General features: G+C 35.0%; 1 protein-coding gene across 1 annotated transcript in view; it reads left to right on the forward strand.

Annotated features, from left to right (window-relative positions):
- Nucleotides 1–27,350, forward strand: part of MYCBP2 (MYC binding protein 2) — a 173,933-nt gene that overhangs the window by 103,062 nt on the left and 43,521 nt on the right. Inside the window, exons 44-57 of the mRNA XM_030469141.1 lie at nucleotides 437–489; nucleotides 1,810–1,982; nucleotides 2,320–2,464; nucleotides 4,345–4,557; nucleotides 6,579–6,634; nucleotides 7,094–7,209; nucleotides 7,917–8,014; nucleotides 11,741–11,857; nucleotides 12,615–12,755; nucleotides 17,421–17,495; nucleotides 19,609–19,833; nucleotides 20,736–20,868; nucleotides 22,861–22,986; nucleotides 26,159–26,320. Coding sequence (XP_030325001.1) covers nucleotides 437–489; nucleotides 1,810–1,982; nucleotides 2,320–2,464; nucleotides 4,345–4,557; nucleotides 6,579–6,634; nucleotides 7,094–7,209; nucleotides 7,917–8,014; nucleotides 11,741–11,857; nucleotides 12,615–12,755; nucleotides 17,421–17,495; nucleotides 19,609–19,833; nucleotides 20,736–20,868; nucleotides 22,861–22,986; nucleotides 26,159–26,320 — 1,833 coding nt within the window. The remainder of the gene's footprint in view (nucleotides 1–436; nucleotides 490–1,809; nucleotides 1,983–2,319; nucleotides 2,465–4,344; nucleotides 4,558–6,578; nucleotides 6,635–7,093; nucleotides 7,210–7,916; nucleotides 8,015–11,740; nucleotides 11,858–12,614; nucleotides 12,756–17,420; nucleotides 17,496–19,608; nucleotides 19,834–20,735; nucleotides 20,869–22,860; nucleotides 22,987–26,158; nucleotides 26,321–27,350) is intronic.

Raw genomic sequence — 27,350 nt, forward strand, 5'->3', positions numbered from 1 at the left:
AAACCTGTGTGGATTTTATCAGGTTTAAAATCTTGTTACTAGTGTAAACTCTTAAAAAGGAGCAGGTGATGCATACTTACAGCTACTGCTTCCCAGAAACCATACTGATTTCTCAGAATCTTTTTCTGAAAGCATCTTTTCACATCCAAAGATTTGCCAGACATACTGTCTTGATATAAGAAGATGAGTACTATGTTTTTATTTTGTGTAACATGTTGATTTGCTTGTGCACTAAACTACACAGTACTGCATGTTTTCCATGTAACTTGAAAATATTAATCTTTTAACTGCTGTTTCAACCCTGTTAGACATCATGATGCAAACTTAAATTTTGTAATATAAAAGGCTTCGCTAAAAAGAACTGAATTTCACATTCTAATATATAAATAAATGTCAACATTATTGTTATTTAAAAAGTGTGTTTATATTTTTACAGCAGGTAATGAGTTTGAAGAAGATCTAGAGATACTTGAGGAGGCTGCCTTACAGGTATATTTTGGCATTTTATTCATTACAGCATACTTACACATATAATTGCATGAAACCTCTTTGCTACAGAAGAAAATCACTTGTAAGGTTTTTATAATGAAAGGAAATCCAGCTTGTTGCATAACAGCTTAAGAAAGTTGTGCAGAAGTTTAGTATTTACATTAAATCTTTTTTATAATAAATCTGATTAGAAAAAAGTGCATGAAATGTCACATAGAAAGTTAGACGACCAAGTGTATGTCAAAATATCTGTATGGCTTAGGTTGCCCTGTTTAGCAAATTTTAAATGTTACAAAAATTAATGCTTCACATGTCTTCAAGATTGCAGAAATAAAATCACTTTTTCAGTAATGTTTATCACGTCCCAGATAGTATGACTGCAGTTGTTCTGCTTTGATGGTATTTTATTTGTTGTGATGCTTGCTGATGCTTGTCTGTAAGTCCTTATTTATAGCTCTTAGCTGATGATGAATATTGAAAAATGAGTTTTCACATTCACTCTTTCTTAATTATCTTTAGGACAACTGTATTGATATTAAGCTGTCACAGTACTTGCTGGAAAAACAGTTCAGTGCTACAGTCTGACACCATTGTGTAGGCCTTAGATGACAGAACAGTGAACAGAAACTGTCTAGCAGGAATCAGATGTTCCTTGCAATTAATACTTTTTCCAACAATCTGTTCTTGGACCCTCTGTCTTGTAATTCAAAATGTGAGCTAGGAGCACATGGAAGTAAAGGATTTGATTTTGCTTTTAGTCCCATCATTCTCTTATGCAAAGTTGGGATTTCTTTTTCTTTGTCTCACCCCAAAATATCTTTCTCTGAGATCCACCCTTCTTTCTTTAAGAGAATCTGCACTTTACAAGTTTAATCTTAAGCTTTTTATTTTCTTTTGGAATGTGCTTATTGGTTGCATTTTCAGAATCACTTGATTCTTTTTCTGATCACAATTCGGCAGTTCAGGATACTCATAACATAAAAATGCATCCCACCTTATTTTTTATTATGGAAATTCTCCCTCAGCTCAAGCAGGCAGGTTGGAGCTGAGATTATCTTTTAAGGTGCCCTCCAACACAAACCTTTATATGATCTGTGAATCTCTTTTGACATAAATTATTGTTTTCTAGATTGAGCTGACTTGATTTTTTTTTTATTTCATCAGAGCTTATCCATTTCTACTTTTGTGGCTTTCAGTGTACAAAAGGTCTATACCAATTGAATTATAGTATGGGAAAGTGTCTACATGCAATATACTGAAATGCTGTTTTATTTCTCTATCCTTTCATCCCCACCCCAACCTCTGCAAAAAAAAAAAAAGGTCTGCAAATCTCACTCTGGCATTCTGGGGAAAGGCCTGGCACTATCTCACTCCCCAACCATTTTGGAAGCTCTTGAAGGAAGCCTTCCACTGCAGGTACAAAGCAATGAGCAATCATTTCTGGAGGATTTCATTGCCTGTGTACAAGGATCAAGTGGTGGACGACTTGCAAGGTAAAAGTTTGTGTGCTGTACAAATAAACCCAGTACTTCATAGTTGTAATGGTTAAGTTTTGCAGCGGAGTAGAAAATGTTTGGTTATCTGCAAAACTAAAGTATTTGCAACTGGTGTTTGTCTGTACAACTAGCTGTAGAACTTTGATAGCTTTATCAAATGCTAGTTAAATAAAACTATTTAGCTGTATTGTTTCTATTAATATTCTAGTTAAAGGCATTTATGTATTCAGACTTGCTGCATCTTTTTTTAGCTGGAAGTCGTATTTATACAGTAAGAATTTATCTTGTGGGCAGCTGTAAGAGTTTTAATGTTAGATGTTTTTCTTTGCTGCAGGTGGCTTCAGCCAGATTCGTATGCTGATCCTCAAAAGACATCACTGATTTTGAATAAGGATGACATTCGATGTGGCTGGCCAACTGTTATTACAGTACAAACAAAAGACCAGTATGGGGATGTTGTTCATGTTCCTAATATGAAGGTAATTACTTTAATCATGTCTCTTCTTATACTTCATCATGCCATCTTTTAGTATTTTTATAGATATTCCACAGATTACTCTTCTATACGGAAGAAAGAGACATTAGTAAATTCATTGTAGTCAGACTCTTTTTTTGCCTCTAAATACCTAAAATTATCATATTCTGCATATATTCTGCATCAATACAATATAATGTGATTTGTATCTTGGTTGTAATGAGCTGTATATGTGTAGTTGTGGAAGTCACCATTAAACATTGCCAAAGCTGGTTATGATTTATATGGTGATAAGAATCCACTAATTAATTTGTAAGCCAGGAAAGAGTATTATAAATTGTAGTCTGAAAAAATGTGATGCGATAAAGATTCGGAAGCACATTGGTAGACTATATTATAGTCACTTTATTTTAAACTGAAACTGCATTTCCCCCTTTCCTGTTTCTGATATTTGGAAGTTCCTGCAGTCTGAAATTAATTTATTAAATGACTGGCAAGGTCTGGGATTCTTGGGTTTTGCTTAAGTTGCTTCAGTTAATTACTGATTTTCTTCTTGTTGTTGAAGTACTGGAAAGGAAGTGTTCATTGACAGCCTCAGGTAGATTTAGAAAACCTTTGCACATTTTGGAGTAAAACTTGTGTTACATGTATAAACTTTAGCTGCTTGATATGAAGTGATGAAGCATGCAAACAAAACAAATTGAATACAAAATGGTTTTCATGAATACAAAATGAATTAGGTTATACCTGTGTTTTAAAGCTGGCTGTTACTGTGGAATAGTTGGTTTTGTTCAAGCCCAGAAAGTATATAACATACCTTTTACAAAGCCATCATTTTACATAAGAGCTCTTAAATCTGTTCTTTGACTAGAGCATGTATAACTGAGAGTTATCATACAGTGTGCTGTAAGCTCATTAATGAGCAGTCAGTCAACAAAAATAACACAATTAGTCACAAAAACAGCTGGAGTGAAATTTATACATGGGGTTAATTAATACTTGTGGCTACTGACTTAAGTTTGAGGCAGAGGAAGTAGAAAACTCTTTAAGTAGCAAGTTTATCATTTAGGAAAACGATACATCAAAGTAACATCAGAATTATTTCTGTAGTTCTTAATTATTGTTTTCCTTCACAAATGTATTAAATGAACAGAAACCTTAATTCAGTTTCATCATTCTGTTGGACTAATTCAGTGTGCAACACACTGAGGTAACTTACAGTAAATTAAGTGAAATTTTGCTAAAACAGTACATTAAATCTGCACTAATTTAACATAGTTTATTGCAAATTTAAAGATAGTAATTCAGAAACTTATTCTCCAGATAGTCTGACCTCTCTGATAAAGCTGTGTACAGCTGACTGTGTTACCTGCACTAATGAAGATCTCTGGGCAAAATAAATTCAGTTAAACTATGCATTAAAGAGCACAGTATAAATGTACAGAGCTGATGTAGTAGGGTAGCAGAGATCGAGTCAATCTGACCACTGCTCTTACTGGTCTAAGAAGCCCTGATGATTCACTCTGAAACCTGTGTACTTATCTGGAAGGCTCTTTTTCTTCCTTTGTAGCATTTTATGTTGTGGGAAAAATTGGCATAGCAGACTACGTGCTGTCTCCCAAGGGAGTGCTCTGGTACAGGCAGGACGCACATTGGCCCTTACTGATCATGTGCCAAGTCATTTGTGTGCTTCTCTCTTCTATGTTTACAGTTTTCAGAGATGCTGCACTTGGCTTTGCAAATTGTCAAATGCAGAGGCAGGTTTTTGACACACTGAATTTATAGTGAGTGCTCCAAGCAATTTGTCACTGTACCTTATCAGATCTGAAAGAATGTGTGTGTGTTCTCCCTAAATCACCTTCTGTATTCCGTGTCTTATTACAGGTAGAAGTCAAAGCTATTCCTGTTTCTCAGAAAAAAACATCTTTGCAACAAGAACAAGTTAAAAAGGTGCAAAGAATACCAGGGAGTCCTGCAACAGCTGCTTCCCCTAGCAGTGATCTGACCTTTGGAGGACTTCCTTCACCAAAGCTTGATTCTTCCTATGAGCCAATGATAGTGAAAGAAGCTCGATACATTGCTATTACAATGATGAAGGTAAGTTGCCATCATTTTGACAATCTAACTATAAAATTCAACATTCAAAGTGTATGAAGTATGCATGGGAAAAGCGAAAATATAATTATGGTTTCATCACCTTCTAATGTATTAAAAATTTCTGTGAAATTGTTTAATTTCAGCAGAAAGCTAGGTGCATCAGAAGGGCTAATTGCCAGATCTCTAAAGCAGTTGTAAACTGGATTAGCATCTAGAAAGAAAAGTTGTCTTTGATTTTGATTACACTGATGAGCAAATCAGTATGAGTCACTCAAGAGAAATGAGAAGAGCTATTGAAATGGCAGAGGGGAATTCAAACCTATGTGTCCATACCTTGGGTTGGATAGTTGCAGTGACTCTATATTAGAAAACAGAACTGATGAACATAGGAAAAAAAAATCAGATCTTAACATAGTAAAAAGGTCATGCAAATTATCTATATATCAATGCATAAATATTAAAAAGCATCTGTTGAAATTAGCCATTGTCAAATGGGTCAGCTTGGAGACTTTGCCAGGAATGGTTTTTAAAGAGGTGAAAACTGACTAATTAGTGTTGATTCAAGTGTACTTCAGCACCTGTGGTATTTTACATGCATGTAACTTTGGCCTGGTTAAGAGATGTGACATGATGTGTATAACCAGCAGTCGGACAACTTAATAAGACATGACAAATAAGGATTTGGAAAAGGATAATACATTGTATGATCTATATTGGGTTTATGGAGTGTAACAATCAACAAGATAGAATCTTTTAAAGGGAAACATCAAAAAAATGGCATCTTTTAGAGAGTACGGGGTTGTTTCTGCACAGGATACTGCTGCAGTTGGCTATGTGTTAACAGTGCAGCTGGCTACTATGTAATATTTTAATGAATCAATGGAAGTACTACAAAATCAATATGGCATACAAGAAATGGTGTTAAAGCTTCTTAAATCACATGTATGAAAAGATATTTACAACCAGAGAGTGCATATCAAGGAGATGAGTGTGACTGAGTTGTTTGTTGGGGTTTGGTTTTGCTTGGTTTTTTTTCACTTGTGGTACTGCAAAGATAACTTCTTGGCTTGATGCTGCTTGGTAATTTTAGAAGTAACTTGAGCAGGGGGAAAAAATACATGATGTATTCAGATTTGGAACCCAGATAGGATTTTTCATAAGTATAGTCCACAGGTACCTGCTTCTTCTTTTTCCATAGCAGGTGTAAAATCTGCTCACATAACTGTTATGGAGACATACCTTGGATGGACATATCTTCTACGTGATGGTAGAACAAGTGCAGTGTGTCCAGAATTTAATTTCTAGATTTTAATGACCCTTTGAGTGAGGAATGCTTGATGTTATCTAGTTAGCACATAGTTGTTTTTCATTTCAATCAATCTAAGATAAAATGAATACCTAAGTATTCAGTTGAAGTCATCTTGGTAAATAGTAGCAGTACAGACCTTCATAAAGATAAAAGTGGAAAAGTCATGCACCAAGGTAAAATACAAAAAGTGTCTCTTCTTATTGAAACATTCTTGACTTTTATATTTAACACAGTTTGAGTAAAAAGGAAAAAGATCCAAAAAATGCATTGATAATCCACTGGGCTGCTCTGCAGTTTTTGACCTGAAACACACTAGTTTTCTGATCTTCACATGGTCTTCACTTTTCTAATCTTTACAATTCACTGCCTGCATTCAAAGGCTTTTTATAAAAAGTGGTATTAGAAGATATTCAAAGATGAATATCTTTTCATACATGAACAAATGTGTTTGTTAGTAGTAGCTATTTTTGTTATCTAATAGCAATTCCAAGAGAAAGTGCAGACATCTTTTTAATGTATGTGTATATATAGATGTCTGTGCTTCTCTTTCTGTGCTTTTGAATTTGTTTCTGGTTCCCTGATCACTGCTGGTGATGAGTATAAAGTTAGGTAAGTATGTTATTTGAGAAAATACTTTGCTTACTTCTATTTGTGACTTGTTACTGTTCCTTTTAACTGCTGAATTCAGTTGTTGAATTTAATATGTTCATAGGCATATGAAAATTATTCTTTTGAAGAACTACGCTTTGCTTCACCAACACCAAAGAGGTAAACATTAAGCAATTAATTACTTAAATTAGCATATCCTCTTACTTCTGCTTACACTCAGACTTGTGTCTCAGACTTACACTCAGACCTGGCCTTTACTACCACGTCTAAGGGTAGAAATAATACAAAAACATGTGTTACTGTATTTTTTTCTTAGATTTTGTGTTTAAAAGTCTTTAATTCTTAATTGTTCTGTTGTTGATTCCTTATTTGTATTATATAGTCTCTGAATGTGTTCTTTTCTAATTTGCTACAAATAAGTGTGGATTTAAAGGGTTATAGCTTCATAATAACTACTATGGGACTAATACATTTGATAGGAGAAAACAGTATTTAGATAATCTGATAAAAAAATAGTTTCCCAACTAACTATTAAATAGGTTCCCAACTAACTACTACAGGTTATTTTCAAGATGACAATAATTCTTTAATTATTTCAATTGGTTTTTTTGTTCCTAGACCCAGTGAAAACATGTTGATCAGAGTCAATAATGATGGTACATATTGTGCAAACTGGACTCCTGGAGCTGTTGGTCTCTACACCATTCATGTTACTATAGATGGCATTGAAATAGGTACTTAATTTTCAGTATACTTAAGCATAAACATATCCACTTGGCTGATAAATGTATGTCTTGGTGCTTAAAAGATTTATTATTACAGTTCACTTAGTACCTAGGTTTTTGTTTAGAAGCCTTCTATGTAATTCCATTTTATTTTCAAAAGGAAAAAAAAAGACCAGTTATTCTGTCATGGAATTAAGGTCATATGTGGCAAGTAATGTATTTATAATATGGTTAAACTGTACTACCAGCTTGCACCAAATGCTGAAGAACCTAAGGAAAGGGGAAATTGTTCCTGACCATGCAGAAATAAATCATGTCATTTCTTTGTGGAACATTGAGTAAATGTGGTCTTAACTAAGTCTCAATTATTTGAACTAATTTTTAAATGCCTAGGGTTTCTTCCTTGGTGAAAATCTTGTTGTTGTCTTGCTAGTCCTAGAGACTGTATTTTTAGATAGCATAGCATGCAGTGGAAAGATTTGGTACAAAGTGTGACATGTCTTACAACAGCATGAAATTATCTATCTGTAAACTTCCAAATATGAAGGTACAGATTTTGAAAAAAGGATGCTTTCACCATGAAGCAACTCTGCAGGTGTCTGGCAGACAGATAAGTGATTGGTTGTGTTTCATACTGTTGAGTTGAACACAGTTAAACTGTAGTTACTGTTTGATATATCCCATTTTTTTTAAACTTACTCTTTGTTTGGTTGTAGATGCTGGACTAGAAGTGAAAGTAAAAGATCCTCCAAAGGGAATGATACCTCCTGGAACCCAACTTATTAAACCAAAAGCAGAGCCTCAGCCAAACAAGGTTGGGAGAATTGAAAGAATCCCAAAACGAATGACCAGATAGTTATTTGAGTGGTATTTTATTGCTGCTTAATGCATATTTTATCATTTTATATTGGTGCAGAACTTAAAGCTTATTTGCAGATCACTTCTGTGTGCTGAATGAAATGAAATTATTCTACTGGATAAAATGAAAGATGTTCATTCTGTTTTATTTCTGTCTATCCGTTGATGAAACTGTTTAAAAGCTCTCAGAAACTACCTCAGTCTTGGCTTGTAACACAAACATTGTGCAACTGTTAGGAAGACCACAGACTACAACCTGTACTTTTTTTAGATCTTTTTCTTTGATACTATACAATGATATTAATTACACAAAGGAATTGACAAATATTTTATATTTTTTGTTTTATGATAAGGATCTTGCTTCAGTCAATGTAAAATCCAAAATTAGTTATCTGGTGATACTTTTTTTTTTTTTTTTTAGAATATAATTGTTTTATTTTTAAAAAGTTACCCTTATCTTTTAGCTTCCTTGTTTCACTTACCATTCATTCAACCCTGAAGGACAAAGGTAGAAAAGTAATGGAGGAAAGCTGAAAGGTGGTATGGCCGTGCTATACAGAAAATGCCCAGATGGGGGCATCTTTCACTTGCTCTTCTGGGATGCAAAGGAAGGGATGTTAAATGAGGCAATATTTTTCTCATGGGATAAACCTTCTTGAAAACGTATGAAATTCTGAAAGACAGGTTATTCTTCCCTGTCTTACTACAACTGCGAAGGTGGCTACAAAATACATGGTTACAAAATGAATCAGGTATTTGCCAACTTCTTACCTGTACAGCTTGTCCAAGTTGTTTTCCAACTTTTCGAATAATACAGAGGTAGCCCCTTTGTACAGGTCCCCAGTCTGTAAATACATCCAGTATCTCCTCCCACTAACAAGATTCTTTTCCCTGCATCTATACCTCAATATATAAATAATAAATTTACCTTCAATTTCCATATATTTTTTTTTATCCCTCATTGCAATTTTTTTTTATTTTTTTTTCTCTCCTCTCTTGGAAGGAAGGCTTCCTGCTTACTTCACTACCTTCATTAAAACTTCCTGTTCTTACTGGGTGAGATTTACCTCACAACTTAATGATATCTTCATCCAAGCTAAACATCATATGGGTTGTTTGTTGTCACTAAAATGAGAGGGACTTGTGGTCTAAGATGAGATAAATTGCTGTCCGTCTTTTCAGTTATGACAGTGGGAATTGAGGTGACTGGTTCATACAGGATAGACACAGTTTGTCAAGTGGCAGTCTTCCTGACACTTTGAAATATTTGACAGTAAGGTCTCTGGTGTTCTGAGGCATTACAGAGTGTTCAGTCATTTCCCTGTAGTGTTGTTCTTCCTTCTTGTTCCGAGTTATAGTCTCTCTTCTGTCCTGCTTCTTGTGTCTGTAGAGCCTGCTGTGAGAGTACACTGGACCTGACATTTTATCAGTCTCCTTTCTTCAGACAAAACCCACCTAAGAATAATTCTTTGTGTATGAACAGCAGTACTATAAATAATACAGAAATGTAATTATTGCACTATGCTTCATGCTTTTGTAGCTAAGAATGCAGATTAGGCATGTATCAATCAGAGATAATCCAATATGCCAAATCATGTTTTCCTAAGAAAAGGGGATTAATTGAGCTCTTCTTTGTCAGCCCTAAATTTCAGGCAGTTGTAACCAAGGGATACTAACAATGTATTCTCAGTGCTGATCTGTTATCAACTAGAAAAAACAGAGTATTTTTATCAAGGCAGTGAAACATAGCTACAATTTTGTAATCAAGCCTTAATTCAGCCATTGAAAATGGATGCTGTATTATAATTTTGTATTGTTTTCTTCCATCTTTGTTATTTGAATTCATATGCAAATCTGGTTTTCCTGCTCATCCAAGTTGGTAAATGTGATCATCATAGTGGTCAGTATCTAACCTAGAGTATATGACCCATATGAACTGATGTTTCCTCATGGACTGTGAAACTTCACTAATTTGCAGGAAATTCCATTTCACATCCTAATAAGGGAAGCATTTTCTTTCAAGCTATGTAATGTAATTCAGGGAAGCTGGAACCAGCTAGAAGAAAGCATTCCTTATTTTGCTGAATTGAAAAGGGGCAAGACTGGTACTAGAATGATTGGTCACTAACATGTTCTGTCTCTTTCTGCTGTCATCACCTGACAGAACAAGTAGCTAGCATCAATTGCAAAGAAGCTGCCACCAAACCCAAAAGCTGTGTGCAAGGATGTTTTTTTGCATCCCTTTATAGAAGGTTAACCTCGTTGTTAAGGTTGCTTTAACCTATAGAAAGCCCCTTTCTCTGGTAACAAGGTGCATCTCTTTTCAGATCCACCAAAGAAGGCACAGCAATAAAGCTGAAAAGTGCTATGTGCTTTAAGAGAGCTGCACGAGTTATTGTGCCCTTTGGAATTAGTCACTTCTAGTGGGGACCTTGTCACTCTCTACAAGTACCTGAAGGGAGGTTGTAGTCAGGGGGGGGACAGGCTCTTCTCCCAGACAACTAGTGATAGGACTAGAGGGCATGTCCTGAAGCTGCACCAGAGGAGGTTTAGGTTGGATATCAAAAAGCACTTCCTCATGAAGAGGGTGATCAGGCATTAGAATGAATTGCCTAGTGAGGTGGTGAAGTCACCATCCCTGGAGGTGTTTAAGGAGAGACTGGATGTGGGACTTAGTGACATGGTCTAGACAATGTGGTGGTGTTAGGTCATAGGCTGGACTTGATGATCTCAGAGGTCTTTTCTAGGCTCAACAGTGCTGTGATTCTGTAATCTCTTTCTCAATGGTTTTTTTTTTTCCATATCATTCTGTGGTTTGTGTTAAGTTGAAGATTAAGTCCATACTTCAGTTGCTGTTTTTCCCAGTTTTACCTGTGGAGTTTGAAAATAACATTCCAAGAAACAGGATTTGTACCACATGCATAAAACTATGCACTTCTTAAAACCAGAGACCAAAAGGGTGACTTAGGTTCGTTCTCTATCAGACAGGTGCCTGAAATGATGTGTTTGGATGGTGAAAGAATGATAGTGAATAACAACTGGGTGATTCTGGGGGCTGTAGTAAATCAAGCTACTAACAACCAGCATCTGATATACTTTCCTGTGAAAAAAAGGAGAAACTGCTGAAATAGCTTTGGATTATAATTTTAATAATATAGAATAATAGTGTGTCTGTTTTAAATATATTTATAAAAACAACAAGTAGAAAGATCTGTTCTTTTCCTATTTTTAAGAGGCATTTAAAATCTTTAGCTAAGAAAAATATAAAAATTTTGGCCAAAAAGCTGATTAAACAAAGTATTATAGTAGTACAAATAAGAACCACTAACCCCAGGTTGATAAGTTACTGAAAATATTCAATTTGAAAAGCAAACTTTTCTTTTTACTTTTACTGAATATTGCATGGTGTAACAGAAATCTTTCCAAGACTGAGTCAATGCGCTTTTAGGTTTTTTTTTTAACATTATGATTTTATTAGCAAAAATAAACTTTTTTCACTTTTTTTGTCATAAAAAAGTGTAGTTATACACAGCAGCCATGGGAAACTAGCAACAAACTGTAACTCCTAAGACTGCCATCTCGTCACTAGCATTTCAGAATCTGTTGAACCTGTTTCCTTTTACTCTTTGAGAGCTCTGTTCCAATTTTTTTCTTCCTTACTGTCTTCCCTTGCTTCTCTTAGGTTCGCAAATTTGTGGCCAAGGACAGTGCAGGGCTTCGTATCCGTAGCCACCCTTCCCTTCAGAGTGAGCAAATAGGCATAGTGAAAGTCAATGGATCCATCACTTTCATTGACGAGGTAATTAATAAGACATTTCTGTTGAAAACTGAGCTAAGATGTAAAGTTAATACATGCAAGTAATGTTTTTTCCATGTTTTGATGTTGGCATATACAACTTAAGAGCATCAAAGTATAAATTGCAAAAAAATCTAAATATTTACTAATTTAGTTTTTCAAGCTGTCGTTTCCTTTTCATTTACTTACTTGAAAACCTGTGTAACCAACTTCTGAGGCTCTGATATGAGCAAATAAAATTCCTAGAGTTTATCTTAAAATAATACCCCTGTTCGTGACTTACATCTACACAAAAATTTAGATGTGGTTGTTGTTTTCATTACATCTTTCACTTACAGTTCTGAAAGATCACTAATGTATTTAGGCTACTGTGCATGTGTTTTTCTTACAATGTAATTTCGTATACAAGGGATATTTTTTTAGTTTACTGAGTTACATAAGCAGTGAAAAAAACAGAAAGTGAGGAACTTAAGAAACTCATGAAAGCTTGGCTTTTTTTCCTCTTTTCTCTGAAAGCAACTCTTGTCATTGCATGATCTGATTTAAATTTGTCTGTGCACCTTGCCTTCTAAAAAGATTTGCCTACAATTGCTTTGAAACTCTGGTTTTGTTGATATTTCTCCTCGCCTTCTCCTACATTCTGTTGATGCAGTAAAGATCATTACTTCCTTGCTACTGTTGTCTGAAATCTGTTAATCCTTGCTGGCTACAGATCAGTTACAGGAGGGCATGGCTCGTTTTTGTTGCTTGTTTCCTGTAGATCCACAATGATGATGGTGTTTGGCTGAGGCTGAATGATGAGACAATAAAGAAGTATGTTCCTAACATGAATGGTTACACTGAAGCCTGGTGCCTCTCTTATAACCAACATCTTGGCAAGAGCCTTCTGGTACCTGTTGACGTAAGTAAAAGGTGCCTTTGAAAAATACCCCAAAGTACACTCTATCCTCATTACAAGACTTTCTTTAATTAAGGCTGCAAATGAGTTCTGAGGTAAATAATATTTTAATAACCAAATACTACCTTATATGTGTTTGCATTTTTATAGGGCTATTGTGTAATGAGGGTGGAGTGTAGATAGGTACAAAACTTCTTATCTTGAAGCCTCTTCTCCTAGGAGAAGAACAAAAGTAATAGGAGCTCTGTAACAGTGTGCAGCAGTACAACAGTGCTGTCATATTAGATTGAGGTATACACCAGGTGTTTCTGATGCAAGATAACCATAGTCCATAAAGTGGCACACTGGTTATGTGATTTCAGAAGAAGCTTGCAGCCTGCAGTCAGTGTAATAGTGTGATTGAAGCTTTTTATAAAACAAACCAAGACGAACAACTTGGAAAGTTCTTTAGGTTCAGTTTGTTGTGTGTATTTTTACCAGTTTTACACCTGGATCACCTAATTCATTAGCTGATCAAAGAATCCCAGAGCATCAAAATTGAATTAAAAAATCAAATTTATAATAAGAGTAAGCATTATTCTTCTGGCTAACTCTTAGTGGTGATCACCATCACTACAATTTGAAGTTTACACCTTTTCTGTCAACTGGATACAGTTTAAAAAAAGTCAGAAAAGCATGCAAAGAAAATAATTTATTCTCTAAAGCAGTGTTTCTGACTGAACTTGACTGAAATGCCTCACAAATATATATATAAATTGGCTGTTTGGCCTTGATAGTATAATCTTGATAATTCAAATTTAATTTCAGTAAGTAGGTTAAGTACAACAAAATGTTGAAAAAAAATTAATTTTTATACATTTCACTCAATTCTTTTTTAAGGTTCAGATAAAATGTTATAGGTCCTCTCTTTCTTAAACAGTGCTATGAATCAGTTTCTGTATCAGTTGGACTATTAGGAGTTGTTAGATACTGTTAGTTCTCTTTCAGCTAACTAGCACAATCTAAAAATCAGTTTCTTGAATCAGTATGCAGCAGTGGCCAGCATAGCAAGTTTTAGAAAAGCAAGTAGTAGAACAGTGTAGCAACATATAGTAAGAGATATGTTTTAAGCTAGTAGTTTCATATAGAAGGTTCCTTTGCATCTCTCATATTTTTAGGTTTTTTTCAAAGGACTTAACATGTCCCAAAGCTATTTAATTTCATTAAATTGCTGAAAACACAATGAGCAGAAAAAAGTAAAAAAAAAAACAAACCCAAATCTCTTAATATACAAGATTTTTGGAATCCAAAGCTGTTCTACTAGTGTTGATTTCAGAAGAAAGGAACTGACTGGAAAATTTTTTCATGTCACTGAAAATGCAAATGGAAAATTAAGTGGCTGAATGTGTTCCCAGTTCAAATGAAGGTCATATTACTTTTTATTAGACTTAATTTTTATTCAACTCATGAGTGTGCAGGCTTGGCAAATCTGATTACATTACTTTGTAATGCTTAATTATGCAGGCTTTTTCTAGTCATCTCTTAAGTAAATAAAATCTCTTGGTACCTTTTGTAAAATATATTTAAGGAATACTTTTTTAAAGAAAGCTTGCATTTTTCTATTCCATTACTGTATTAGTAGAACAATGAACAAAGAAAAAAAAATTCAGCAGTGTTAATTTCAGCATCTTGTCCTGGTGACATTTAAATAGTACTTCTATTTTTTTTCTTTGTAGACATTAACCATATATTTTAAAATAACACAACTACTCAGTATCTTACAATTTCCTAATTAAACTGTTTATGAATATTTTCAACAAGTCTATTATATTTAAGGAGAAATTATCATAGGAAAGTAGAGATCCATTATAGTTGCCAAACTATTTATTTAAGCTGTGGTTATTTATCTTCTTAAAGAAAAGCTGTAAAGTCAAATTCTTTCATGAGGAGCTAGTATGTAGCCATCCAAAATTAAGTAATCCATACAAGCAGGTTTATGATTGAGTCTACAAATTTAATAGATGGAGACTTTGAACAGGAGTATGAATATTAATAATTGCCATTTCTTATATGCTGCTTCCTTTCCTGGTAGTTACTTTTCTCTTCTGTTTTGTGACATGAGGTAATTGGTTTTTGAAAACAATACTTGTTAAGTTCCTTACACACCAACAGTAGCGTAGTCGTGCTTATACACTGTACTTAGTAGCAAGGTACATGCAGCATAAAACAGCACACTCTAGGAAGAAAAATAATTTTATCTTACTGAAGCTCTGAAACTTGACTTTTTTGAAATCATTTTATAAATATATTTTTCATAGCTGATTTTAAGTATCAAATATTAGTATGGGTGTTGTAACCTGCTGCCGAGTTACATTATTACATTCCCCAATCACCATAGGTAAGCAGGATTAAAAAAATGCAAGTTTTTCAAGCCACTATTGCAGTGGAAGAAGGAATCAAAATTAATCTATAGACTGCTGTGTTTGATCACAAAACATCAGATAGCTGATTGTGGAAGGACATTCACAGGAGATTTCTGCCATCATTTTAAGCATAAAGGGAATCAATTGGACAGTAGGACTATGTTGGATAAAATATCAAGATGGTACCTTAAAAGAAGCCTCAACTTTGAAAATTAGTATTGAGATTTTAAATGCTCTCATAATGGTCTGGTAATTTTTGGTGGCGAGATCAAGTAATTTATACTTGGTTTGCTTGTTTTTTTTATTTTTGACACTTAAACTTTATTGGAAAAAAAATGTGATTTTTTTTTTTACAGAATTCTAGAAATTATTTTTACTTTCTGCAAGGGAAAGCTAGAAAGGAAAAATCTGACTAAATCTGTAGACAGTAGCATAAGGACTAAATGTAAAGCTTGTATGTAGTATTACATCAGAATGAAAACTTAATACTCAGATACATGTCTGATCTATTGATCTAAACTGGTGTACTATGTGCTAGTAGCCAGGAAGCCCTGAAAGATCCCAGAGCAGAGGAGAGCTTCTGGTTTGATCTTCTCTGTGTTGCTAAGCCAGCATGGCCCCACTTCACTGCTACTGATTTCTTTTGTATGTTTCACACATGCAGCTTTATAACATATAAAAATACAGATCTCCAAAATGCACTGAAATATTTTAGGTATGGGTAGTCCATGTTTCTCTCTACAGAGGTCCATCATGAATTAAGAGAGATGCTGCAAAGTAAGGTAATTAGTCCATTGACCTATGATGGATACCTATGAAGTACACTCTCAGTAGGCAAATGTAGGCTTTTTATAGTTGCCATAGTTTTATGTCCAATTGATAAGCCTTAACTCAGGCATTCTTTCCATCTTACACACTTCCCACCTTACCCAGTGCCCCAAAACATGTATCACCTAGTGCATTGGTACCTCTTTTGTTTTTGAGCAGAGGTACTAAATTCTAAAGAAATGGCTGGTGTTCAACAGTTTCTCTGGTTCTGTCAAAATTTCAAATAATTTGCATTGAAAACTTGTTGTAAGCAGAAATTTTGAAAACAGGACAGCTAGATTTGCTTCAATCATGAGATGGAAGTGTGGATTTACTTACTTTTAATGAATTGATGTTTTTTCAAGGAATACAGAGGGATTGTGCCAAGAGTGTTTTGTACGTGTTCGTGCTTAAAGGGATTTGTTACCTTTTCTTTAACGACTGGTAAATTATAGCATGACTGCTCTCCAGGGATTTCACTTGGTTTCCCTATCAGCATTGGGATAGGAAATAAGGTCTTGATACCTTTGTTCATACAGATAAAACGGTGGCTTTGCCAAAGACATTCTGTCATAGGTACTGATCTTTAGTGCTACTGTGTATGTGCTATTAAGTCTTCATATGAGAGGAATGGTAAAACTTTATTTGCAGTGAATAAACAACAATTTACGGAGAAAAGATGGCTTCTTTTTTTCATGGTTTCCAGTGATTTAAAAATGTTGTCCTAGCTGTTCTGTGGGAGAAAAAACATATGCAACAGGATTGCTCCTTCCTGTAGCACAGGCAATGGGTTATAAAATTAGTAAACTCTCTGGCAGCTCCATTTGGCTTATAATTCATAACAAACTAGTAACTGCATTGTATATTTAAAAAAATCTATTCTCCTTACAGCACTAAAATTTTTGGCTCTGGTAGAGTGCAGGTTTTGGTGTGCAAACTGATCAAATTGTTCTGTGCTTTCACCAATAGTGAGCTTAGCCCTTCTGCATCTTTTCAGTTCTGACTTGGTGACTTAAAGTCCATGTGCAGTCAACCTACAGTAACTGAAATTATCTTTCAGAACAGCAGACTGTCTTGCTATAAAACTGTGGTTTGTGGTGGGACCAACTACTCTTTCACTGTACCAGAAGTGTGGGATTGTTCAGTGCATGGAGTCTCAGGCTTCATAAGAAATGTCTGACTCTTAATTTCAGTAAATGGCATGACACACTACATCCATTTTGAACTTTTGATATACTAAACTGTTTCTGTTTAATGGATGATTTGCCTTTGTGAGCAATGGACTCAGGTGATTGGATTAGAAAAACAAAGTTTTCCCCTTTTGCAAAACATTCTACCAGTAAATTTACTTGTGGAGAAAGTTTGCATTACAGTACCTGAGCTTCTTCCTCCAGTGTTTCGTTGTTCCCATTTCTTTGTTGATATATGTTTTTTGTTTTTTTTAAACTCTGTTGCTCAGAATGTCTTTAATGCTAGCCAAGGAGTAAGGGATTTGGAGTTTTTTTCATGGACTTCCAAAGCTTTACCCCCTAAGGTGAGTTAAATGACAGGAAAAGTCACTCTGTATCTCATGTTTTCAGATTGTAACTTATGAGTCAACTTTAAATACTCTGAAGTTTGTTTTACTTTGAACAGGAAATAGCAAATTTACACAGAAAGCTGTATCTGTGTTTCTTTCTTTAGCGTAAGAAAAAAATACCAAGACAGGTTATTGAATTTTCATTAATTCATAAGTAGCACTTTTATTTATTTATTTATTTATTTATTTATTTTTTAATGACCAAAATTAGAATTTCCAACAGATGGCCCAGTAACATAACAAAGGCTTTCATCCTCTTTTTGATTCAGAATGTACTAGTAAATTTTTTTTCTGTTACGTGGATGGCACACATCAAGTCACAGTATCTACTAGGATGATATTCATATGAGTAAAGCCACAGATATTTAATAAGTACTCAACACATTCTTAATCTATTTTTTCTAATTATGCAAATGTAGAAAATTAGATTATGTAAAGTTAAGAAGTTTAAATTCTGTACAAAAGTATGTCTCTTTGCAGTCCTGCAGTGATCTCACAATTAAATTGTTTTTCATACAAACTTTTTAATGAAGATGATATTCAGTGTTGTACACAATGGCTAAGAGGTTAAAAAACTTATCTTTCTACTTAATGTTTTTCTCCTGAATACCAGCATTCTTTATTTTTGTATCAAGAGCTAGACAATGTTTAAAACATACAGATTTATTTTCTCCTTGAACCAGTTTACCTCAGCTTGCATTAACTTGCTTTTAAAGTTAGGTATTTAGAGAAGAGTTAAAATTTTGTATAAAGACTTCTTGGAAAGACTGCTCTACTAGTCTGGACATTGTGCACAGACTTCCATGCAAAAAAGCTGGAAGTATGATAGGTAAAGATATCAGAGGAAACTGCATTAATTAAAAAGGAAATAGCATACGCAGAAGTTTAGTTTAAAGCTGATGAAGGAAAGTATTCTTTTACAGAGCAGGAACTCCTGGAAATGTGTTACAGGACATTGTGAATGCAGAAAGCATCTGCACATTCAGAAGAAATAAATTTTATAGAAATCAGATTAATAAACAAAACCTAAAAGAAAAAGGGTATGCACTCTAACATCCATAATAAGAAGATTATAAGTGCTGCTGGTATCTTAAAAACCACTAATAAAGATTTGTATGTCACTTCTAAAGAGCATCTTCTTTTACCATTGCTGAACACAATGTACTTGACTAAGTGAACAACCAGCTTCATCCCATAGGACATTACTTAGTTCTTAACTTGTACATGTTCTTTTAAAGCACCTACGACTTGCATTATAAGCATAGTAGAGCTGACTCCTGCTTCTCTCTTGCTTTCTTCTGATATAGATATGTGTTACATCACTCTATCCCTTATATTTTTCTGTATAATACCCTTTATTAAGCTATGGCTAGCTGAAAAATCTGTGCTAATATTTTTCTTCTTCTAGTAACTACCAATTTTTCTTGATGAGAAAAACTCAAGAAGTGTTTTTTCATTTCAGATTTGGGTATACATTTCAAATGTAATTGGTACAAGACATAATAAAGTTGGAAGACGTTTTTATTGTCATAGTGAAAATAGTAAATATGCTCTAATATTTATATGTGCATTTAAGAATCTGGTGGTGCTGTCACTCTTTTTTGTAATTTTAACTTTAAATTAACAGTGTATTCTAAATGGGAAATACAAAAACAAGAAGTGTATCCTTTGGAAAGATACAATATTCTTATTCCCCTTTGATAGCCACAGGTTTTCCCACAAAATTCCACAAGTACAGCAGGAGGGAATGACTGTGTATTCTGATAAATACCAGTATGAAACAAGGTTTAGTGAAAGTAGTTAGAGTAAGTGATTTGTCTCTAATTGTAGATATGAGATTCTTCTTTCATATAAATGGTCTACAGTTATAATATGGTGACTTTAATGTGCTGTTTACTAGTAATAGTTCATTGCATGCTAAAACTAGCAGTGTAACTAGTATCTCTTTTAGCTTTGAAATTAAGCTATTGTAATATTGAAATAAGTATTTCTTATATAAAGAGTTCAAAGGCATTATTAATAGCTTTTGTTTTGTTTTACCTTTTTTTTTTTTTTTTTAATTTCTCAGGAATCTAGGTCTAGTAGTGATGACTTTTTCAAAGAACTAAATTCACACTGCCCACAGGAAGCAGTGATACAAGAACAAGAAATGCCATTCCTTCGAGGTGGACCTGGAGTGTACAAGGTAGTGAAGACTGGCCCATCAGGTCACAACATCAGAAGCTGCCCTAACCTTAGAGGTATCCCAATTGGAATGTTAGTTCTGGGAAACAAAGTCAAGGCAGTGGGCGAGGTATGGATCCTTGTAGCTTCAGTTCATATCTTCATAGATACCAGTGTATAACAGTAGTAAACGCAACAAAAGAATCTGCACCTGTACAGGTTTGCTTTTCCAACCTTCATGATAAATACTAACCTTTGAGCTTGATTTATTTTATAAATACTAATGCAATTATGTCTTTCCCCTTTTAGATGTGTGCATTGATTGGAATAATATAAAAATTGTGCTACAGTTATATATGCTTGCTTATGTATTTCTGTTACAGTATTCTGTACAAAATTACACTTTTTTTTCATATTCTTTGAAAGAATTATGTTTCATTGAAAAAATGTTTTTCTAGGACCTAACCAATTAACAAATTTTTCTGTTTCTCTGCACTGATTGTGTTTATTTGTTTTGTTGCTGAGCTGTTGTTACTGTTCCCAGTTGTCCAGCTGTTGTGTTGTTTTATGGTCAAGAAGGGCTTAAGGATGAAGTGTGTCATGCTATTTCCTAAATACAATGTCAAGAATAAAATTAGTACTTGTACAAACTTTACATATATAAGTTGGTATTATCACTCTGTTGTTGCAGCCACCAGTAAAAAAGCATAATATGGTTAATGTGTTCAACTTTTTTATATAGGCTTGTTTGAATTTTCTGAAGTTGTGGTGTTGGCATTTTGCTTCTTTTGAACATAAAAAGGTTTAAGATTTTTTGAAATACTGCTAACTGTAAATGTACTATAAATACTTTTGATCCTTCAGTCTGCCTCAGCTTGTGGCCTTAATTTAAGAAACTTTTTAGTATTTGATTTGTAATATAACGATGGGAATGATGGGTGTATTTTTTGAGATACCATAATTAGCTGCTGAATCATGCTATTGAATTTTCTGAAAAGTCAATAAATTGTGCTTTTTATGTGTGTGTATCAGGTGACTAATGCAGAAGGTACGTGGGTGCAGATGGATAAGAACAGCATGGTAGAGTTCTGTGAAAGTGATGAAGGCGAGGCCTGGTCATTAGCTAGAGACAGAGGTGGGAACCAGTACCTCCGACATGAAGATGGCAAGTTGTTGTTTTGTTTTGCTCTTTATATTAACTTAGAAAAAATTAAGGGACCTTAACCTGTACAAATAAATAAAGAGGGAACTGAGTTTTAAACAGGTATATCATTAATTTACACTTCTTTACATGAGTTGCATTACACAGTCTGACTTGAAAGTTGGTAACAAACATTGTTCAAATGTTTTTCAAAAGAACAGTTAAAATATTTCACCATGTTTTCTTCTGTACCAGTTATGGATCATAATTTTAACTGTCCTCCTTTTAGCTATGCAGTTAATTTTTAAATAATCACAGAATCACAGAATTATTGAGGCTGGAAAAGACCTCTGACATCAGCTCCCGCCCATGACCTAGCACTACCACATCAGCTACACCATGGCACTAAGTGCCACATCCAGCCTTTTCCTTAAGCAAATAACTGTGCATATTTGTTAGCTTTCTTTGGTCCATTTTCTGCCTCTGATAGAGCAGAATGAATTATTTATACTCCTTTTGATATTGTTGAGTTTTCAATTCTATCACACAGGGCATCCTGCCCAAAACCTGCAAACATGTTTTACAACGTTGTATTTTAACAGCAGATTATTTAATTATTCTAGTTAGCAAAGTATTATTTCATTCTCTTAAAATGCAGTTTTATATTGCTTTCCCTGGCCCTCTCTAATCATCCTTCTTTTGGATCTCCCTCCAAACAGGGTATCATTTGAGAGCTAAAATATAGTTCTTTTACTGTGAATGCTTCATATGAATACTTGAGGTATTCTGAAAATGTTATTTAACAGAATCATCTGGAGAAGTTCTCCTCTGCAAGAGTTTGGGGTACTTCTATTCCCATGAAAGATGAGACAGTGTGATCTGTCAGTATTTATACTTCTGAAGATCATCTGTCCAGCCTCCTTGTCAGAGCAGATTCAGCTAGAGCGAGTTGTTCAGGCCCCTATCTAGTCAAGTTCTGACTTCTCTCCAGTCTTTCTGGAGAACCTAAAGCTTCAGGGTGGAAAATTTTCCCAATATCAAATTTCTATTTCCCACACTGCAGCTTTTGTTTATTGCCTCTTGTCCTATCACTGTGAACCTGTGGCTTCATCTTCCATGAACCCTTCAATTAGGTATTGAAAGTAGAGCAATAAGATCTCTCCTTAACCTTTACTTTTTAAGACTGAACAAATCAGAATCTCTCAGCCTCTCCTTATATGTTGTGTTCTGTTAGTGCCCTGACTATCTCAGTGGAATTCTGCTGAACTCCTTTCAGTCTCTTTTCTGGTAGGGAGCCCAAAACTGGATACAGCACCCCTGCTGTCATAGAATCATAGAATGGTTTGGGTTGGAAAGCACCTTAAAGATCATCCAGTTACAATCTCCTTGCATGGGCAGGAACCCCTTCCACTAGATCCATTTGCTCAAGGCCCCATCCAGCCTCAAACACTTCCAGGGAGGGGAAGCCACAACTTCCTTGGGCAACCCATTCCAGCATCACACTGCCCTCACAGGAAAGACTTTCTTATGTCTAACCTAAATGTTCCCTCTTCAAGTTTGAAAACATTTCCCTTTGTCCTCTTGCTGCCCACCCGTGTAAAAAGCCTTACACCAGCTTTCCTGTAGGCAACCTCAGGTATTGGAAGGCCTTGGAGCCCTCTCCAGGCTGAACAACCCCTACTCAGCCTGGCTTTAGCCTGTCTTTATAGGAGAGGTGCTCCAGCCGTCTGACTACTCTGGCCATCTTTGTGACCCTCCTTTGGACTCACTCCAGTTCATCCTCATTGAACTGGAGTGGTATTAAGTCTTCTGTCTTCTTATCTCTAGAGTATGTGCTCTAAAGGAGAGAGATGTGCTTTTCTTTGTGTAATAGTACATGTAAGGTAGAGTGGTAAAATGCTATCTGGAGGGGGAGGGGAAAAAATCAAAACACTCCTTGGTCTTCTGCCTCATCTTTCCAGTGTAAATCAATTACTAAGAAGTTCTAATTCTGAAGTGATTTGTTTTTTTCTACAGAGCAAGTTCTTCTAGATCAGAATGTTCAGACTCCTCCCCCAAGTCCTTTTTCAATACAAGCTTTCAGTAAGGGGACAACCTGCAGTAATGGACAAGGGTTTGATTATGGCCTTGGAAATAACAAAGGTATGTTTTTACACTTGTATCTTAAAAAAAAAAAAAAAAGTTTTTCTTCTCTCGTTTTTGTTTCTCATGTCCTACTCTTCTAGGCACCATCTGATGTTTTCTGTAAGACAAAGGCGGTAGTGCAATGAATTGCAGGGTGTTCTGTAAAACTTGTACTTAATGTTGTAACGTTTTTTTTCTCTGCTTTAATTTCTCTCTAACTACTCTATATAGAAAGGATCAAAGATTTGTAAGTTGCAGTTGAGGCCTTCTATAGTAGTAGGCACAAAAGTGTAACGCAGAAATGAAAAATAGATACTTGAAGTATCCAAGATAGAGACAGAATCTGAAAATGAAAATATACCATATGAGATTTAAATTGTAAAGCTGAAGTTATCTTGCAGTCACAAAGAGGCCAGTTTCAAATGCTGGGAAATAAATAAAACCTTATCAATTTTACTGATGTGAAAAAATTGTTCATTTTAACCATTGTTTACTTCATTGGCAAGTTGTAATATGTATAAGCCATCACGGTAAACTCAAAGTACATTCCTTTTGTTCATTGATTGAATAGATCTAAAGGATTTAATAATATAGAAGGTACTTTTTCTGAGGCAGATGCTCTTGTGAAATACTATTGAAGCAGAGCTTTGTTATTCTACTACATCACTCTACTCTGTCCATGCCACTATGAACATGGGCATAAGGTGTGCTGTGTGTTTTTAACAAGAGTATGTATTCTTAGTGGTCTTCTTAATAAAACAACTTGATTTAAGGCTTCTTTTAAAGGCGAAGAGGTGAGGAAAAAAATATTCTTAAATGTTCTAGTCTGTTTCATATCATGAAATAGCTTTATATCATTCCATGGTGCTTTACGGCATAAAGAAGCAGTTCATGCTTGTTCATCCATTGCAAACCCTTTATTGGACAAAGGCTGGAAAAGTTTTTCTTTTGTTTTATAGGGCTTTTTATACAGAACTGTTTTTCCCAGTCCAGCAGTACTCATTGCAAATTAGTGACTGAATGACAAAATGGAAGTGTTTAGGTGTTCAGCTTGTGAGGCAGTATTACAGTTTGTCTCTCAGTGGCAACTGTGCAGTGATGCAAGAGTATTATCCTTTACCTGCAGAAGCATCTTAGGAAAAAATTTTTTTTTCTGGTGTTGTCCAGAGATAAAACTTGGGGAGATCAATATGCTATTATTAATAGCATATCTGAAGACATTGTAATTATTTTTGCTGTATCCTATTTTTTCAACAGTTTGTGAGGTGTTTCTTTGCAATATTATTGTTACAGAAAGTTTGGAAGCTACTCCTAGCATTGAATTGGTATCATTTTATAGGCATTATTCTCTCTACATACCCTTAAACTGTGATGTTTAGTGTGAGCAAGCAACTCAAGATCATTTTACTCATTCCACGTACTGCAATTTGTTCTGAATTGCCTGAGAATGGAGACTTGTTGGCAACTGCACTGAAAAGTTATATCATTTCTTTTTATACATTTGTTTTGCATCCTTAGGTCTAAGAAGCTTTGAGTTTTGTAGAAAATAAAAACTAAAACCACAAGCACTATCTGCTAGAGGAATTTCTGAACGGAGCAATAAGTTTGGAGATGCCTGTTTGTCAGAACTACTTAAGTAGAGATGCACTCATTTCAGTGCAAATACAGTCAGCGTCTCTGAGTGTTTCAAACTGCTAATCTGATGTATAGATCCCCACGCAATTGGTCTATGTTTGCAGTATTACCTGTGAGGCATAAGACTTAACTCACACAATCATTGTTTGATTTAGCTGTACCTTTACTCCAGCTGTCTGCATTGCAGGCAAATCTTTAATGTTCCTTATGAATGGCCCTACTCCTCTTTTATATCTAATTCTTGTGGGCAGATGACATGTTTTTCCCTTTAAAATAATTACTCCCCCTAGCAAACAGGCCTGTTATTTTTAAGAATAATAGTTCTTTGTCAAACATGTTAATCACTTCTGGGTTATTAAGGTAGGAATTACTGCTGCCTAAGTACAGATTTGAATATTTTTAGGTATCCTACTTCCAAAATAGAGGAATAAAGATAATATATTGATATCTGATTGTTTAGAAAGGAATTTCAGATATTTTATGTTTTAAAATTTAACTTTAAACAACAGTATCAAGAAAGTAAGTGCAGAATATCATTTTAGTATTCTTAGGTAATCCAGGGTTCCATGCATCCACTGATCTTTCTCTAATTCCATGAAATGACAATTGATAATCACTGAAAAATGTTGTAGATTCAGTGAGTTGTAAATTCTGTGTTAGCTGCTGGATTTTTTAATTAAGATTTTTTAAAAGCTGTCAAAATTATCTGAATTTGCAGAATAAAGTGACTCTGTTAGGATTTGGTTGGTGGTGGTTCCAATCTGAGATGCTCTCAAACTCTAATGTCTCCCAGCTCAAATTACTAAATATACTTCAACTTATAACACAATGTGATTAAACTGCCTTCTTACTCTAGGCTTTGCATATTTCTAGTGCTCACATTTTTAATGGCCACTCTTTTTGAAGATTGGCATTCAGAAATTAAAACTGTTTTTAACATGCTAGTTTTTCTTAAGACTTTCATATTCCTCACAACAAATGTATGTAGTTCTTGAGGAAACCAGTTTCAGTTACTAAGTGGGGTTTATTTTTTTTATTATCCTCAATCTGATCTTGAAAAGCAGCGTGCCAGAATGCTTGTGAAGATATTTGCCAAACCAAGCAAATATTTACCAAAGCCATGGCACAGAAATGCACATGCGAAAGCCTAATTACATGTTATCTTTCCCTTATCATCAGTTTCTCTAATCTTTTTCTGCATGTTTTGTTGCATGTGTGATTCTAAATGCTAGGAATCTGTTTACTTGTTGCTGGTTTTTTGTTTTGGTTTTTTCCCCATTGGCTGCTCTTCATTTTTTAGCAAGGCAAATATAAATCTCTCTTCTGAAATGTTTATATAATTGCAGTAAAATAACCACAATTCTTAAAAACCCTGCTTCTACTTTTCAGTAATTTCATTGGCATGCATGGGGTGAGATTTTTGTGTTTATTAGCCACAGCCAGAGTTGTATGTGGCTGAATAAGATCTCTGACCTTTTTTATTATCATAATTTAAACTTTAATCTGGACAATGACAAGTAACAGGTTGTAGTTTTGACTGTTTTGCCCACTACAGGTGACCAACTGAGTGCCATACTGAATTCCATTCAGTCACGGCCAAATCTCCCAGCTCCTTCCATCTTTGATCAAGCTGCAAAACCTCCCTCTTCCCTAGTCCACAGTCCATTTGTGTTCGGACAGCCCCTTCCCTTCCAGCAGCCTCAGCCACAGCTTCAGAGTAAGTTTGTCAGCCTTACCTGCCTCATCAGTCCATTTCTGCAGCTTTGACATTGCTGTTCTCAGTTGCTTGCCAGCTACAAATCATCCCTCAGTGCACCTTTCTGGTTTTGTTTGGAAAGTTTTTCATGATTCAGAAGCATGTGAGCTAATGCTCCTAAAGACTCGTGCAACTTTAGTTTCTATATTGGCAGTATTTTGCTTTTGTATGTGTTCTGCAGTGTAGGTAAGTCATGAGAAAGTGCCTTTCCAATGTTGTATGCAAGTCTACATTTCTAATGAAGATAAACATTTTATACAGTAAAAAAATGTTGATGATTCTTTGGACGTCAAAAGCAGACTGCAAGTAAATTCATAGTTATTAAATTTTCTTACGTCCTAAGTTCCTGTTTTTTTGTTATGAGTAACTTTAGGGGTGGAGCTGGGCAGTAGGAACAACTTGGCACTGCTCATAAGGGGCTTTAGTGGTCTTCTGTTGGGTGCTCATAGGATTGGCATGAACCTTGAAGTTTGCACCAGAGGACTGTAATTGACCTGATTATTGATGGGAGGAGAGGAAACTTTTTTGTTTGGTTTTATTAATGAAAAATAAAAGCTCAGCATTCATGATGAACAGCAGATCTTGCAGTAAATGCATCCTTATAGACAGACTAGATAGAGCATGGGTCACAGGAATAATAGTCTTCTGTCTCTCATAGACAGTACTTCAGAAAGGCCTCAGTTCTTTCTTGGGGGTCACTCAGTTCAGTGTCTCCTGGATCTATCAACCTCAGTTTATAAAAAAAGGTGACAATTCAGTGCTGCATGTGAGAACTAGATTAAAGTATCTAATTCACTTTTTATAAAGACTTATCACAAATGTTTTGCCAGTGATCTTCCATACTTACAATGGACTTAAACCAACATTCTCAAAGCAGAATATTCTAGAACCTACACAGACCAAACAGCTGATTGCCAGTGGCATCAGTGCACCATCACAGGGAATTTGTCAGTTGTGTATTCTTTCCCACCACTTTTAGTTTTCTTCTCTT

This window comes from Calypte anna, chromosome 1 (genome assembly GCF_003957555.1).
Source record: "Calypte anna isolate BGI_N300 chromosome 1, bCalAnn1_v1.p, whole genome shotgun sequence".
Lineage (NCBI taxonomy): Eukaryota > Metazoa > Chordata > Aves > Apodiformes > Trochilidae > Calypte > Calypte anna.